At 32.7% G+C, this 17,910-nt stretch overlaps 1 protein-coding gene across 1 annotated transcript in view; it reads right to left on the reverse strand.

The window, feature by feature from the left end:
• Nucleotides 1-17,910, reverse strand: part of Yipf7 (Yip1 domain family member 7) — a 48,120-nt gene that overhangs the window by 13,741 nt on the left and 16,469 nt on the right. Inside the window, 3 exon segments of the mRNA XM_058583029.1 lie at nt 3,002-3,183; nt 6,503-6,648; nt 12,229-12,407. Of these exon segments, the coding sequence (XP_058439012.1) occupies nt 3,002-3,183; nt 6,503-6,648; nt 12,229-12,407 (507 nt within the window).

A 17,910-nucleotide genomic window follows, 5' to 3' on the forward strand; every position in this document is an offset into this window, starting at 1 on the left:
AGAACAAATGGACAAATAAAATAGTTTAGTGTAGCCAGCTGGAGAATAAAAAGGGAAGTAGAGGTGGTAGAAAGTAAATTTCTTTCCTCATGTGTAAAATAGAATGGATTGTGAGGCAGGAGGATCACAAGTTTGAGGCCAGCCTTAGCAACTTAGTGAGGCCCTAAGCAACTTAGTAAAACCCTGCCTCAAAATAAAAATTCAAAAGATCTGGAGATGCAGATCAGTGGCAAAGCATCCCTGGGTCCCCTCGCCTCCTCAAAATAATAATAGTACAAAAATACAGAAATAATTATTTAGGAAAATAAGACATAAGAGATAGGAACAATCTCGGGATTTAGTGTCTAGCTTTAAAGCAATGAAGTAACTTGACAATAGTTACCTGGCAAAGTGGGTGCTAGGCAAAGATCTTTTAACTCCTAGTGCATCGTTCTTTCCACCATCAAACTACACAACATCATTTGATCCTGATTTGATTCTAAACTTGAATATTTTCAAGTTTAGAATTTTATTTGTTTATTATTTGTGAGAATGACAGAAATACTAACTTTTAATAATTGAACAAAAGTAAAACAGATAAGAAATTGCACAGTGCAGCTTATAATACTTTAGATTATTAATAAAACAAAAATATTAATGGCACCAAATACTATATTAATTGGTTTAATTAAAACCAATTAGAAATAATTGCTGGAGTGATATAATGTGTATGTTTCCATGATGGAAGATTTAAAATTATATATAATTAATTTTAATGATATAGTAATATGCCTAAAAAGGCAATTTTAATGGTCTTAGAGGTCAGATAGTTATTCCCATTTAATATAATTTAAAATATTTTTAAACCATCTGTTAGGGTTTGGATCCCAACTGTCCCCACCAGGCTCAATACTAAAGGTTTGGTCACCAGCCTGTGTTACTATTGGGAGGCCTTGGAACCTTTAGAAGGTGAGGCCTAGTGGGGGAAATCAGGTCACTGGGGCCGTGGCTTTAATGGGGATATTGGGAGCCCCTTTCTCTCTCTCTTTCTGCTTCTCAGCTGTGATGAGGTAAGCAGCTTTGTTCTACCATGTGCTCCTTACCATGGTGTTCTGACTTTCCATAACCCAAAAGCAAAGGACCCAAGCAACCTTTGACTGAAACTATGAGCCAAAATAAGTCTTTCCTTTTAATAAGTTGATTTTCTCAGACATTTCTCAGACACATCATCCTTTATACTTTCAGAATGAAAATAAAAAGTGCAAACTTTGGGTGATTTACCAAATCCAAGAGTTTTAGTTCTTTATTTTCCCCCTAATACTCTGAACCATTTAAAATGTCCTGAGGGGACATGCGACTAAATCAATCAGGGTCACTCCAAGTGAATTTTGGCTGACTAAATAAAGACATAGACACAGAAAGTACCTTTTTGGGTTCAGTGACATCTGCTCAGCCACAGCTTCCACAAGGAGGGCAAGGCAGGCAAGAAATAGAAAGAGCATGCCCCGAACCCAGGTTTTATTTGGCAGAAGCCATTCAAGTGAGACAAGGGGTAGGGTTACAACAAACTAGTGGGTGTAATCCAACCCCATCAGGTGATGCCCACTCCTGGAGCTACACCTCTCTTATCCTAGCAGAGGTAAGGTCCAATTGCATTGCAATGGGTACAATACCAGTTCAGTACCTCTTTACTCAGGACTTAACAGTGTATAGGTAGCTCCTGTCTAAAGCAGCTCCCAAAAATGCCCTAAGTCTCTACTTTGCTGAAAATAATGTTAAAAACTTTGAATTTTTAAATAGTGGTCAAAATACTATTCTTTTACAAAGTGTCTGACAAAGTAGCAGTAGAACCCAAACTCTGTACTATCATGTCCAGCCTATGTACTAAGCAACCCAGTAAATGGAACAACTTGCTAAAGAACACAATATGCAAAATGTGGACTTTTTTTCCATGGATAAGACTCAATAAACATAAATCACATTATATTAATGCATTCAAGGTATCCATCTCCTGTTATTTTCTTCTTTTTTAAATGTTGAGTGATCAATGATAAACTAGGGGTTTGCTCTAAATTAATATTGCTTTAAATGAACATTACTTTAAGAATGAGACCATGTTAAACAAAAAGAGTACTGCTAAGGCATTCTCAACAATGTTATGGCAACAACTGTTTATTATGAAAATAATTATAACTATGAACACAAAAATATTAAAGGCTTTTGTAAGTTGTTCATGCTTGCACTGGTAAATTCTTAATGTCCTATCCAATGTCATTAATAACCTAAGACTTGTCTCTCCTTTGGATATAAAAGAATGAATGAACACTAAAGGCAAATATTTATTTCCAAGTGGGTTTGGAACATGGCAGGTGACAAGAATTATGATATCACTTGCTTTCTCTCACCAAAGTGGTAGTGATAGGCAGATACGCTGGAAAGTGCCCTACAGAAGCTTGTATCTATGGTATCCTTATTCATAGTTTTGAATTGCAAATATCAACTGTGTAAGTGAAGGAAGAAAACTTTAAAAATGTATTGAATGAGTATATATGCTATAAAGTTCTCCAGAATTAATATCCTCATCAGGGTTCCTGGGAATTCTGCACTGCAAGGAGACCAGCTGAGAAAGAACAGTTGCTTCCAGCCTAGAAGGCAGAGTGCCTGGGAGCTGAAGCAATTTGTCAATGTTCAGCAGGCATTTACTCTTCCAAAATCAAATAAGTGAATTTTCTGTAGTTGTTATATTACCCATGACAATAGTTCACACTGAAGAATGTGGCAACTTAGAAAGTGCCAGCTTTAAAAATCGCTTGGCTTAATTTATTTTTTAAATCATGGAAATAGGAATAGCACCTGAGCCAAAACCAATCTAATTTTCTGAATCCATGTGTAGCTTTTAATAGACATGGTTTCCCCAATTCCATTGCCAAAATGATCAGAAAGAGCTTAACTTTTGCACTGGTCTGGCAAGCCTTAATGATGATTGTGCATGTGGGGTCCATCAGTGCACACAGACACTTACTGTAATGAAAAGAAGATGGCACAGCTGGACAGGATGACCATGGGAAGCAGGCAGTAACCTAGCACACTGGCCACACAGCCATATGACACCCCTGCAGAGCTCATCAAGTTCAGTAAGGCATGAATCCCAAGGCAGCCAATGGCACTCATGCCATACACGTAACCAAATTGAACTTTTCCTGCCTGAAACAAAGCAAAGAAAAAAGGATAAATGCTCAACCAACATGGAGAGAAAACCAGAATGACAACAGAGCAGAGAGGATCTGAGAGTCAGTTTAAGCTGTTCTGTATCTTTGTAGTACCATCATCAGGAGACTGGGAATTCCAGAAAAAATACTGCCTGTAGTATAAATTCTGATTCTGAAAACAAATATCATGAGTATACTTGGAGAAAGACAAGAAAAATAGACAACAGAAAGATTAAAAACTGCTAGGCATATATATATGGCAGTGTAATATACAGACACTTTTTACTATAGGTTGTCTATAAGGAGAAGAGTTCATAAAACAGACTATATTTTCTCCCCATATTTGTTGAGTATCTGAATAATGAAATAAAGTGATAAAAATTCCAACTTAGTCTTGTAGATCTCTACAAAGCATATTAGTAATACTGCCATTTTAAAATTCTGTTTCAAATTCCAACACAGGTTTATATTCAAAATAGAAAGCCCAGATACTATTTTCTAACTTCAAAATACTTCCTGATCAACCCTGCCTGTAAAATTACCTTCATTACAACATCATGATTCAAAATATTTAATGTTCTTCTAATTATTATACTATTTTTATATTGCCCATGCATGTTGCATTTCTAGACCACACTCATAGTTCCATCAGGAAGGATAAATGGACAAGTAATTTTAAACCACTCATTTTCTTGGTGTTAGGGATACAGATAAAGCCCAGGTGTTAAAGGCTTGAGGAGCAACGTATGGCACCATGGATGAGCATGGAAGGATGAGCATGGTTGTGTCCTGGAAGGGAATATTGGGACCCTGGTCCTTTCCTGTTTATCTCTTTTGTTTCCTGGGTGCCATGAAGTGCCATGAAGTGAGCAGCCTTGTCCATCAAAACTCATCCTCCATGATGTTTTGTCTTGCCACAGGCTCAAAGACAAGAAGGCCAAATGATCATGGACTGGCACCTTGGAAACAGTGAGGCAAAATAATCCTTTTCTCCTTATAAGATTAATAGATCAGGTATTCAGTCACATTAATGGAAAGCTAATTAACAGAAAGGAGAAAGAACAAATAAAGCTAAATTTATGTTCAGAGCTTGAAGTTATTTCCTGTCGTTTGCTTCCTTCAACCTGAAGAAATCCCACTAAAAGAATTGTGCCTTATGTCAGCAGAAATCATAAAAATGATGAGTATGTTATTATGAATCTTACATCTCAGAGATAGTGAAGAGATTCAGGTATTGATACCAAGTTAGCTTCGCTTTTACTGTACAATAGTTATACCAGCCCATAAAATGATCCTTTAATTATAGATATCTAGGGCACAGTTAACCTAGCATCAAATGGATTCTGAGTTAAATCTTACTTCAATTAATATCCAGGGGGAGATTTTGGAATGTCGTTTTTGCTCTGTATATATCAGAATCAATTGTAAAGTACATCTAATAGAAAATTCCAAATGGTAAAGTTTCATTAAAAGATTCAAACATTATTTCATATACATGTATATGAAATATATAAGTATATTATACATTTATATATATATACAAGCATACATATGAAATATATATATTATATATATAAATATACAAACATATATATGAAATATATATGTATTTCCATAATTTCAGAACCAAAGGGCAACTTAAGAGTCACTCAAATTCCTTTTGTCTTGAAGAAAATAATGAAATGAAGGCATAGAAATATGAAACAAAAGTTCAAGCAGTTAAGGGCAGACTGAATTTTCTCAATTCCCAATAAGGTTTCTTTTGACTATATTGTTATTGTATTTAAAACATAAGAGAGGATATTTAAATAACTCAAATCAACATTATACATCAAGAGATATCTTAATAAGATTAATGCTGTCCTTTAAGGGATGATTTTTCTACAGAAAAAGAAACAGCTGTTATATCACAAATGGATTGGAAAAGAAAGATGAGTTAATATATTAAATTGATTGTTTCTGACTATTTGATTAATTGGCATTGCCATGATTAGCAGCTTATTCCAAGATTATCAAATTACTGTGACAAAGACTGAAGACAAAATGAAAACTCTAGTTGTTAGTGTATGATTGATACAGAGTATTTGTATTAGCTGTAGCAAAAAGAAAAAAAAATAAGATGTTCTTACTATCCTGTTGTATTACATCACCATACTTTTGTGTTCTCAGCACTATATCATTGTATTATTATCACTATACTATTGTAATGGATAAATATGATGTGATGGTTATTGGCAATAATACCATATAGAGACCAGATTGCTATCAGTATTTTGATTGGTATTATAAAATTAATATATGGAAAGTTAAAATTTGTTTAGTTACAAATACATCCTAGGATATTTTTGAGAATTGTGGCTACATTTAGGGAAAATTAGTTTTTTATAGGAAGTGGATAGTAGTAAGAAGAATGAATCTCTATTTTAAGGGCTCTTCCTAGAAGCTTTAATTTCCTATAATATTTTCCCTGCCAGTTTGTGCTTTAATGAAACTGTAATTTTCAGACAGGCTTAATCATCTTATATTTTTAATGTATTGTCATTCCCTCCTTGATATAAAATGATAGCTTTTTTCTCATCTCTATTTTCTTCTTCCTTTTATTAATGAAACACTTTTATAAACATGAGCTGGACCTTCCAAACTTAGGTTTTCTTAACCTTTTCAATAACCTTTAATATCATTACTTCCAAATATAAAGAATATGCACAAGACACATGGTAAAGTCAGGGAGAAAATGCTTTCATAGAAGTTAGAAAACTAAAATTATAGTGAAAAGAGTTAGGTTGATTGAACAAATCATACCTTATCATTGCACCTTAATTTATTCATAGTAGCCTAATCAAAAACAAGGAGACCTATCTCACATCTCACAGGATGTTAGAAATATTCTTAGGATATACTACAGCAAAGAAAATAATGACCAAAGGGAAATGATTTGTCCAGTGGGACAATACAAATCTAATAGGAAATAAGAACTAAACTTTAGGACTTTTATTTCTCAAATCCATGTTTTCCTTCAAATGATTCCTGATTGACAGTCTTTTCTTAGTAACAAGAAAATTTGATTTGGTGGTTTTATTTTTCTAAATTTTAAGTTTATATTTTTGTCTGTTTTCATACACTACAACAGCTTCTTTTTGTCACTATGGTTGATTAATTGAATATCTCTCTCACTTCAAAAAGTAAAAAATTAAACAATTTTCACTACATAAAGCAACATACTTTCTTTCTTTTTTTAATTAACAAAGATCTTTTTCAGAATACATACTGGCAAGGACAAGCATTAAAATCTGGTGTTTATGGTTGCACAGTACCAGAAGCAGGGTGGCTCCCAGGGCTATACAAAAAAGGATGGGTCCTGTGAGATCAGTTTCATTCATAATGCTGCCATCTGCTGGCTTCATTGGGTTTAACACCGTCAAGGTTTTTTGCCATATATGATCAAAATTGATTCCAAGTTCTGCAAAAAGAAAAGAAAAGAATATATATATATATATATATATATATATATATATATATATATATATATACATACATATACACACATACATACACACACATATACATACATACACATACATATACATTTATATATGTAAATATAGAGGGTAAAACAAGTTACATTATTTAACTAAAATTAACACATTTGATTAGCTTACTCAGCCTTTTAATCTTATTGTTGTATCTTCATATTTTAAAGTTATATATAATAATCTTTAAAAACAAAATGAAAAGAGTTTTTGTTGCCCAAGTATATGAGCTAAAGGAATATGTTAGAGAAAAAAACTTCCATCTAGGAAACATTTTCCTTATTTATGCAATAAAGACAAGATTAAAATACAGTTAAAATTGGGAAATAGACTTATATAGTAAAAATTAAAACTCTAGCTAACAGACCAAAAATCTATTGCATCTGTAAATATTTCCTTTCCCCGTATACAATTGCTAACACTCCTGAAATTTTGTGTTATCAACCATGGCATCATTTTTCAAATAGCAGAACTTCATAGAGACTCAATCTAGGTCTGGGATTTTTATTCCACTCTGGCTAATGAGAAAAAATTTAATGCCACATGGATGAAACTTAACAAAGGAAAAAAGGGTAGAGGTCTTTCCAGGAAGAAAAATAATCAGGATGTTTTTATTTCTATAACATCAATGCACTCTGAGGTAAGGTCAATATAGTTAAAGATTAACTTCTTAAAACAAGTTAATATTTCCCCTTTGTGAGTGATAGTGTTAGAATAAAATATTCAAAATCAATGTCCATGAGTCCAGATTCATTTAGAAATTTCTAAGTCTTTTCTCCATAGTCTATTTTCCAAGGAATTTTGACTACTATATTCCTCTCCTTCTATATAATTTTTGGAAAAAAATCTATTCATTTGAAATCTACTGAATATAGAAATAAATTTTGATACTATATCAGTTTCTTTTCTCACTATTCTTATAAACTAGGATGTATCTTGGGGAGAAAAACAGAACATTCAAAGAAAATTATGTGGCTTGGCTGTTTAGGATACAGCAATCAAACTTTCGCTTCCTTTCATCATTTTAAAATTTCAATAAGGGTGAGATATATCCTAGAAAGAATCGAGGGTAAGTATGTGCATTTCACCTGCAACAAACTACCATTTATTAAGTGTTTGATCCTTTCCAAGATTTACATGCATTAGTCTTATTAACATGTTAGCACTGCTGTTTTAGTCCCATTTTATGCATCAGATGGATAAGGTTTTGAGAGATTAAGCAGATTATCCAAAGAAAGAAAATCAGTTTTGCATATTCAACAATCTGAAGAGCACATGCATTTAACTGTATAGGTGTTTTTGGATGAATGTGCATCTAATCTTTATATATATATATATATATATATATATATATATATAGTTGGACTAGTTAAAAAATATATGTGTATATATATACATATATATATATACATATATATATATACACATATATTTTTTTAACTAGTCCAACTCTCCCTTGTAAAGGACTATCTTTCTAAATTCATTAGTACGTGGCATCCAACTTTCCTTACTGGGATTTGGCAATCTTGGTTAGATACTGAGTATAGTTCAGCTGTTTCTGGTTTTGGTTTAGATTCATGACTTACCACTGAGCTACATCCCCAGCCCTCAGCTTTGTTTTTGTTTTTTTATTAATAGTGGCAAGTAGCACCTAAATATCTTGCAAACCTGACATTAAGTACACAGCATACAAGAGGGACTGTGAATGTTTCTATGATGAGGGGCATGTTTTAACAATGCAGTAATATTAACAGAATCAGCTAGATACTGATCTGAACTGGGGTAGGAAAGACACTCTTCTTCGTGTTTCATGCACTGCTAGACGCTTTGCCATCCAAAAAAAAAATTATTTGACTAGTTAAATTAATAGTGAGCAACTCATTTATATTTCAACTTCCAAGTTTTTTCCTTTATTTTCCAATGCATTTATATATTTCGTAATAAATAGACACTTTGGAAAAATATAAAATCCACCAACCTTAAAATCAGGTTAGAATTCTAATGTAATTTTTAAAATAGCAGAAGACTTTAAAAATTGAGAAATGATGTCACTTAACTTCATCTGAGTCTTATGTAATTTTCAAATTTTATTTTTAGTTTTGACATTCATGCTAATTGCATTTTCAATATTTGCCATAATAAAGTAGCCTTTGATTCCAAATGCCTTTTTCCTTGAAAAGCATAGTTATTTCTGAAGAAACTGAGAGGGAAAATGATTTATGCAATATCATTACTGATTTCTACCATTTACTTGATGGCATAATTAAATTCTACACATATTTCAATATTGATTCTGAAATAGTGAATGAATGCAGAATCTACTAAATAGTTTTGTAAGAAAAAATATTTTATGTTGTTTACTGAATTATATCCATAAAAATTTAGTTCACAATTTTTTTACAAGGTATGGGAATTAGATAAGTATGTGTTAATTGTAGAAACCCTAATATAACCCCTTTGTATACAAAATAAAAGATAAAAGATAAAAACCACTGTGAAATTTGAATGCAAAGTTTGTTGTTTTGCTGTCATCTAGTGGTAGTAAAGTATATAACATGCTATAAAAATAAAATATTTTCTATGCAAATTGTAGCATTACCCTTTATATACAAATATCAGGCTGTACTACAAATACCAATATCAGTATTTTTTTTTAGTCTGACAGTCTTAAATTGACTATTATTCTTGAAAATGCCTTTGTTAACATATTGACTGTCCATTATCAAAAAGCAAAAGTCATCATTCTTATATAAACCAAATGAGTGTCTTAGATTACCTTGAGAAGTAAGTAAACACTGGAGGAGTAAATGAACACATTTTCAAATTAACATGCTTTTATGCATGGAATGTTCATTATTATAGCTTCATAATTTTATAGGATATTTTGGTATGTGCTCAGTGAAAACTAACACATGTCATTTATCACCTCATCCTAGAAAGCCTGCTTAGGGATATTTCATGTCTTTGGACAGATGAAACTTGCAACTTTCACAGCTATCCAGTTTGAAGAACATTCTGGACCAAAAACTCTAGATAGTTCATAAATTCAAAAATAGGATTATGTCATGTGCTCCCTTCTCTAGTATGTATATGGTAGGGATGATAACAAAGAGGAAAAATGTAAAATTCATTCATAAATGTATGGGAAGGGGAATATAACATATTTTCTATTCAAAGTTAAAAAGACATTAGTGGAGAATGAAGTGAAGTCTAACAATAGAAACATTTCAGATAAGTGAAAAAATATTTTCAATAAATTTTGTGGGAGAGAATCGGTTAATCATTAAAGAGAAAACTAATGTAAAATCCTTCACATGTTACACTAAAACAATTGTCAAATCAAAAATCTAAATACTAAGCAAAAGAATAATCCTAAATTTGAAAATCTATAAGTGAGTATGAACATTTTCTGGAACTAGAGAAATAGAGTTTAAGCAACACAGCAATTGGAAAGAAAAGTTTCCAACAAAAGTATTCTTGATTTTAAAATATAAACATTAAAATTTCTGTTTCCCAATGATCCATGACCAAATCAGATGGCAAACACAAGTTAAGAAGAAATGTTTGAAATACATATTCCAGAAAGTTATACCTTTACTATATAAATTAAACTATATATATTTAAAAAATTAAAAAATTTCTAGTAAATATGACTAAAATAAAAATAAAATAGGAAGAAGTAAAAATGGTCAATAAACTTGTTTTTAAAATGTCAAAAATTTTTAGGAATTAAGAAATGCAGTATGGCAATATGTAAATCAATGGATGTGTAACTGATGTGATTCTGCAATCTGTGTATGGGGTGAAGGTGGGAGTTCATAACCCACTTGAATCAAAGTGTGGAATATGATATGTCAAGAAATTTGTAATGTTTTGAACAACCAACAACAAAAAATTAAAAAAAAAAAGAAATGCAAAGTCTTCCTTTTTCCTTTCTTCCTATCAAATCAAAAGAGATATATCACAGATTCTCCTGCACTGGTCTAATGGAAAATTCATTTCTGAGACTTGGTTGACCTAGTCATTTCAAGTTATGAATACACTCCAAGGATAAGACTTTGTACAGGTCAAAGGATTTTCAGCACGATGCTCACCAAAGCATTACTTTTTATAAGGAACAACTTTTAAGGTATAAAACATTGTACTTTTATGCCAGAATATTAGGAAACCATTATAAATCATGTTTTCAAATAATATTTAATGACTTTTAAGAATTCATTATGGAAATACTCATGATAAAATATAAATGAAAAGAATATAAAACTTCATACCCATGGAATGATACACTTTCACCTTTAAATACTCAAATTCATATACATACAATGAAAATAATATTTCATTTTTAAGTGTGTATATACCTACATATAAAATATATACACCATTCATAGGAAACCAGCACACAGACTGGACAGAAATACACCAAATTGTAAATGGTAATCATGTCTTGGAGTTTCAATTTGGAGTGATTTTTATATTTTCATTCATGTTTCCAAATATACTGGATACAATTAGACAACTGATAGTTTTTTTAAAAGCAAAGATGTTGGTGGAGTCAACGTAAAGGTTTCAGTTAATAATAACACTATAGGTCACTCTCATTAAACTAGGTGTTTATTAATTGCAGAGACAAAATACAATGAACCGGTAAAAACATAACTGACCCCGAAACTTAAGTGGCTTCTAAAGAACCAATGGATGTATTATATAATTTCTGGTATCTTTTTGAATGGTTTAAATCATTCATTTTGTTTTCCAGTTTTTAGGCAGAAAAAGAAGATGGCTCATATAAAGAATTAGTACATGCAAAGGACTTGGAGTAGCTAATCAGTAAATATACCTTCTTAGGTCTCAAATTTAAATCCATTTGAGTTTTCACTTTTTAATACACATGTTTCTAGTATTATACTGACATTTTAGCATGGCTGAACGTATTGAAAACAAAAATCAATGGATCGATACACCTCTGAACCCCCCACCCCAGGGACCTCAGTTTCAAGTGTTCAGGGTTTCCTTTTCAAAAGCAGCATCATTTTCTAGAATCACATTTTTTTCTCTGCCTAGTCATACCAAGCTGAGATGAGAGGGTTCATGTAAGTCAGGGGAGAGAAGCAGGCTTGTCAACAACAAATATTAATTTAAAAACTATTCCCTTTGCTCCCAGGCAAATAGCAGAAAATAAAATATAAAGTGCTTCATTAATTGGGGCAGGAAGGGTGGTTGCTTTGGTATTAGTACTTTTGTCAAAAGCTGTCTTTGCTGAGAGAGTCAAAATTTAAGAAAGAGTGAATAAACATTAATAACTACAGCCATATCATAATAATAGTGCAAATCTACTACCAAATTTCTCTACACAAACATGCAACAGATTTTCAATGATTTCCATGTGTTGGTTTGGCAGGCTCTTGTTATGCTGAAACAATTATACATAAACACTGTATGCAGCATGCTGACAGCACACATTAAGTGCTGATTATTGCTATTATTCTTCGAGCTGTGCACACATTAATAACACTTCCTTAACTTATCTTCTAGCAAAGGAGGCTCTTCATCAAAACTGTCAATGTAAGGAGATTGTGAATAATAATCCGAGTTGGATCCTGGCTGAAAAAATTGTCCTGCATAACCTGACGGCATGAGCATCTCTGGAGGAACAAGAGGGTCAGGCTGAGGCTGCTTACTGGCTTGCTGTCTAAAAAAGGGAAAATACTGATATTTATACATGTAATGAAAGGATATCATGACAAATCAAGAGGGGACATATAAATTTTCCTTTTATGAATTCACTTAGCTTTTATGAATATTTACTTATAAGTAAAGTAGCCTACTTCAAATTTAACTGTAATTTTTAAAATCCCACAAAACAATTAACTGGCCTTAAAAAGACTTGTAAAAGAATGAGCTATACCTACCAATTTTAATTGAGCATGTACAATGTGCTGGGCACTGCCCCTTATATTTTCTGAATTAAAACTTTGTATGGTTAAAACTGTATTTGTAATCCCATCTCATAGGAAAGGAAATAGAGGCTTATGGATACAAAATGACTCTCCCAGTATCATGCCAAAGTGTTGCAGGTGCTGAACGCACTTCATGGAAGCTTTCTAGATGGTGCTTTGCTCCCAAGAGGATGCAATCACCAATTGTGAAGCCCTTACAAATCTGTAGAAATAACAAGTGAGAACCACAATTTTAGTAGTATAGTCAAATTCAAAGGAATAATAAATACATGAACTACCTACTATCCATAATGGAATGCGCTGTCCAGTTCTGGCCATTCCCAGAAAAATATTACTAATCAATGAATGTATCCTACAGCTTGCTTTAGTTTCTTTTTTGAAATGAGTAATTTAGTTTTGCCAGGACATCATATTTCAATTCCTTTCTGAACATGGTTTTGTTTTATTTATTTATTTATTTTTACAGTTTGTGAGGAAGTGGGAAAATATTGATCTTTGTAAATAATGTCTTACTAGAACTAGAGAAAGGAAGAAAGGAAAAGAAAGAGTGGTAAAGTTATTGGTGAATTTTGTATAGGTGTATAGCTTTTACCAGGGGATGAAGTATAAAATATTTCCCATTAACACGTTTAAGTTTTTTCACCTAAGGTCTTTTGCCTATGCTAAAGATAAGGTCCAAAAATTTGAACTTTGTGACCCACTGTGATCTGCTCATGCTAAAATATTTACAGAATGGCTTTTGAATATTTCCTTCTGACATTAATCTTAATATAAAGTATAAGAATAACACACTTAATCTTTTATGTGTATAAACTTGATCAATAAAATAACTATTTTAGCAAATAAAGCCATAGAGATGGAGAGACACACATTTAATAATTCACGAACTCAACTGTAGCTCATTAAGGGTAAGGAACCTTTTGAACTTCCCACAGTATAGGCTGATTACTGTAGTTTTCATTTAGTAATCCCCCCACCCCTCTTTCTAATAGAGTAGGTAAACTATCAAAAGTACCAGTAAAACAAATGACAAACTGATGAGTAAAATTGCCCTAGTGTATCTTTTTTAATGTATGCCTTTCTAGAAAAATACAAAGGGCAAAGAAAAATGACCCAATGATGTATCTAAATAAGATTTTCATTGACATACTTGCCTGGCTTCACCATGAATCATGCTCAGGCATTGCCAACTAGGTTAGAGGAAGTATAACTTCCACAGTTACTACCTGTAGAACAAGCTCTGTGAATGGAGGGACTCAACATGGGTAGCTATTTTAACCCAGTGTCTCCCACAAAAGGGAAAAACACATTTTTACACATTAGAAAATACATATATGCCCATCACCAGCCAAATCCTGTCCCCTCCTCTTTCCTCTATCCTGCTTTGCTCCCTCATCCAGTAAAACTTCTCCAACAGCAGCTTGGTCTCTCTCATCCTTATTATAATGGGGCATAATATTAAAATTTCTCCACCACATATTTAAGATAGTGAGCATTTTAAAATTTTTCCATTTTGAGGAAAAGTCAAAATGATTTATTTAGAAAAATTATCACGTTCACATTCCATGACTGTAAAAATTAAAATTCTTTTTTGTTTTATAACTTCAACATCGTAAACATTGACTATAATATTTACTATTACGTCTTAATGAACAAAACTGAAGTGATACCAAAAGAATCACATCAACAGTTCATAGTTTTACCCCCAAACACTCTATAAATAACTCAATTGTCTTTCAGGCATTTTTCCTGAAAGTGTTATGAGGAATTATGATTTTAACCACATACTATGAATCTACTTAGTCCCATGTTTTCTGGTATTATCCGTTTTACTAGGTTGTGCCAATTCAAAATGGCTACACCAGCAAGTTCTTTTATATTCTTAGTGATATATGTTAAGCTTTCTATATCTTTTCACACACACACACACACACAAAAAAAAAAAAAAAACAGAGAGAATAGGACTGGAAATTTTGTATTACCTATAACATCATTCAGTATTATTACCTATAACACTGAATGATTAACCTATTAGAAATAATGTCAGATTACTACACTCAATACTTAAGACCTTAAAGGTACATCATATCTGTACCCCACATAGCAGTGATGATTTTGTAGAGTGTACCAAAAATCATTTTGTTTTCAATTATACAGCATTTTTATTAGCACTATAAAAAGGCAGATAGTGAAACTGTGATGACTTCTAAGTCATCAAATTATTCTAGATGAAATAAATTCCTACTGAATTAGACCAAAAGAAGTGGACTATGGATTGAAGGATTTAAACATTATCTTTGTTAGTAAACATCTCCTCTTTCTGTAAATGCCACTTGAAACAACTAGAAGGTGACTATAAAGCTCCTTTAGAACAATCAGCAATATTCTTGGTCATATTTCCATTATTTTACTTCTAAGGCTGTGGAGTTAACATCTCTGCATTTAACCATCTTCCAATCATAGGATTTTTCCTGAACCAAGATGTGTGGCTTAGCAAACCCAACCTATGGAGTTGAAACTCTTTGTGACTGAATTGCCATTTTATAATCTCAGGAAACCACTTCACATTCTATGCCTCAGTTTTTTTCATCTGTAAGATGAATATAGAACAGAAGTCATAGCATTGTTGTGAACTAAATTAGCAAAAATAAGTAGAGGACTTAGAATAGTGTTGAGTACATGAGAAATGAGTAAAGTATAACTAATTAGAATAAATTAAAAATATAGAATAGAAGAAGGGGATCAGGGGAGAGAGTGGAGGGAAAGGGGAGGTACTGGGGAATGAAACTGGTCAAATTATACTGTTTTATTGTGTATATGTATGAACATATTATAACAAATCACAAAAAAAAACAAATAAATAAATAAATAAAAGTTAAAAAAAAACCCAAAAGTGAGTAATAAGCATTAGTTAAACATTTGCAAGCTCTTTGCTTCCTGAGACTTTTGGATGCAGTTTAAATAACTTCCTTGCACCCAGGAATAGTGTGCATCTGTGATTGGGGTCCCTTCCTCAATGAAACTGACATTAGCAGAGAGCTGAGTTTGTGGCCCTTATACACTAGTTACCTTCAGCTTTTACACATTTTGGTTTCCCTGGAACACCTGAAATAATTTCCACAATATCCTACCCATCCTGTGTTTTCCTATCAGAAGAATCTCCACTATACCCATACCAGGAATTCTGTCTCTGAGCTATAAAACAATCACCATTTTTTCAATATCCCCCCTTTCACCACTCATACTCACATAAAACTTCAATTAGCTTTGAAAATCTTATCTTTACTTTACACTAACGTATTTAGGTGGTCACAATCAGGAAATATTTTTACCTGTTTTGGACTCAATATGACTTAAAATGTATCCTCTAATGCAAATATTTTAAAAATCATCATAAGAAAGCTCAGTTATAATTTTTGTGTTTAGAGATATGTTTGTTGTGTAGTGTCACTTTTCTGTGCCTTTTCACATAATCATTAGCTACATACTTTATTAGAGGTTTTGTTTTTCCCAAATTAAAAATTTCTACTTCCATTGTGATGTTCAACTGGTTTCAGGGGTTTAATCCATGGTGTGCCTACTCCATGCTCTGGACCCAAGTGAGGCAGTGGAGGAATGCCACTTACTTCATGGTTGCTAGAAGCAGACAGAAAGAATGGGACAGCAGGGAAGATGAACCCTTCCAGGGCATACCCCCAGTGACCAACCTCCATACTTGACCTGCCTGCAGTTATCACCCAGTCCACTAGGATGGACTGACTAGGTCACTGAGAGTAGTCTAATCATTTCACTTCTGAACATTTCTGCATTAACACAGAAACTTTGGTGAGAATACCTTACATCCAAACCATAACAGCATCTGAAACAGGCTAGGCCATTACCCCAATCAACAAAATCGTGAGCTGCCCTCATTTGGTTACATTAATTTCCATCTCTTTATCATCTTGACTTCTGGGAAATGTTGATATGAAAAATCAAATGGGGAAAGAAAATTGGGTCAGATGGGGTGGATGGAGAAAGCTGTGATCCATAAGTTCTTGCTTAAGGATAAAATTTTTGTCTTTTGTTGTACTTAATTTTTTCAGTCTGAAAATGTAGATGGTAGTTAATACTACTCTCTTTGCTGCAAGTACATTTATGATGTTACTTTACTTTCCAAAGTGTAAGACATAAAAGGTCACCTGACTAATGCCAGACAACATAGAACAGGGATCTGAATGAGATAAAATTCCAGATACTTCACTTTTACAGTTGTAAATAAATCCCAATACATTTCCCTATCCTTAGAGCATGGTTCAGCAAGTGTGGCTAGGAAGAAGCTTGTGAAAGTAGTATCCATTTGCCTATGTGGGTAGGATGGATCAGTCAATGAAAACAGTGACCAAATTTCCCCAAGCAGAGTTGAACAGAAGAGCTTCCCAGTGCCTCTTATATTTATTCTGTCTTTTCGTCTTTCCATTTGGAGATTTCAAGGTAATTTTTATTGTTTGTTTTAAAAAGCCTTTAAGAATCTTGGTTGTGAGGTTATTTAGCCTAGATTTTCTGGACGGGCATGGACACCACACATCCTAGTTTGCCTATAGTGGTCCAGTTTATTAGTACTATCTCACCATTATTATTAACAGCACCATTTTATGCTAATATATCTTCATTATACAACAAATCATATGTTAACCATCATTGTGGGCCTCATCAAACAACACCGGATTTACATCCTAACCCCATTTCTTATTAGTAACCTTGAGAAAGTTTCTTAATTTCTCTGTGTGTCCAGTTTCTCATATGTAAAATGAGAATAGTAGTAGTACCTATCTTATAAGGTTATTTGAAGATACAGTGAATTAATTTATAAAGCTTATAATTGTTCCTAACAGAGAAAGTTTTGCCTGGTAAATTTAGTTATTATGAAAGTTGAAGTGCCTAGTTCACTAACAGACCCATAAAACATCATTGGAAAAGAATAATATGACCAAATAAACAGTAAGTTTAAGTGACTTAAGGCTTATTAATTACTTTTTAAAACTATACTTATATAACAATTAAATTGTGTTTTTAAATGTACACTTTCCTACATATCATCATAATCATTTTTATTACAATTCCATGAAGTTGTTATGAGTAATGTCCTTATGTCTCAGATGAAGACAGAGAAGTCTTCCCAATGTCATGAGAACAACCAATGGTAAAGGCAGAACTTGAACCAGATGCTCCTCACTGTATATACATTACTTTGTC

Source organism: Marmota monax, unplaced genomic scaffold (assembly GCF_021218885.2).
Source record: "Marmota monax isolate L192 unplaced genomic scaffold, Marmota_monax_Labrador192_F-V1.1 WCK01_AAM20220418_F8-fsc00025, whole genome shotgun sequence".
Lineage (NCBI taxonomy): Eukaryota > Metazoa > Chordata > Mammalia > Rodentia > Sciuridae > Marmota > Marmota monax.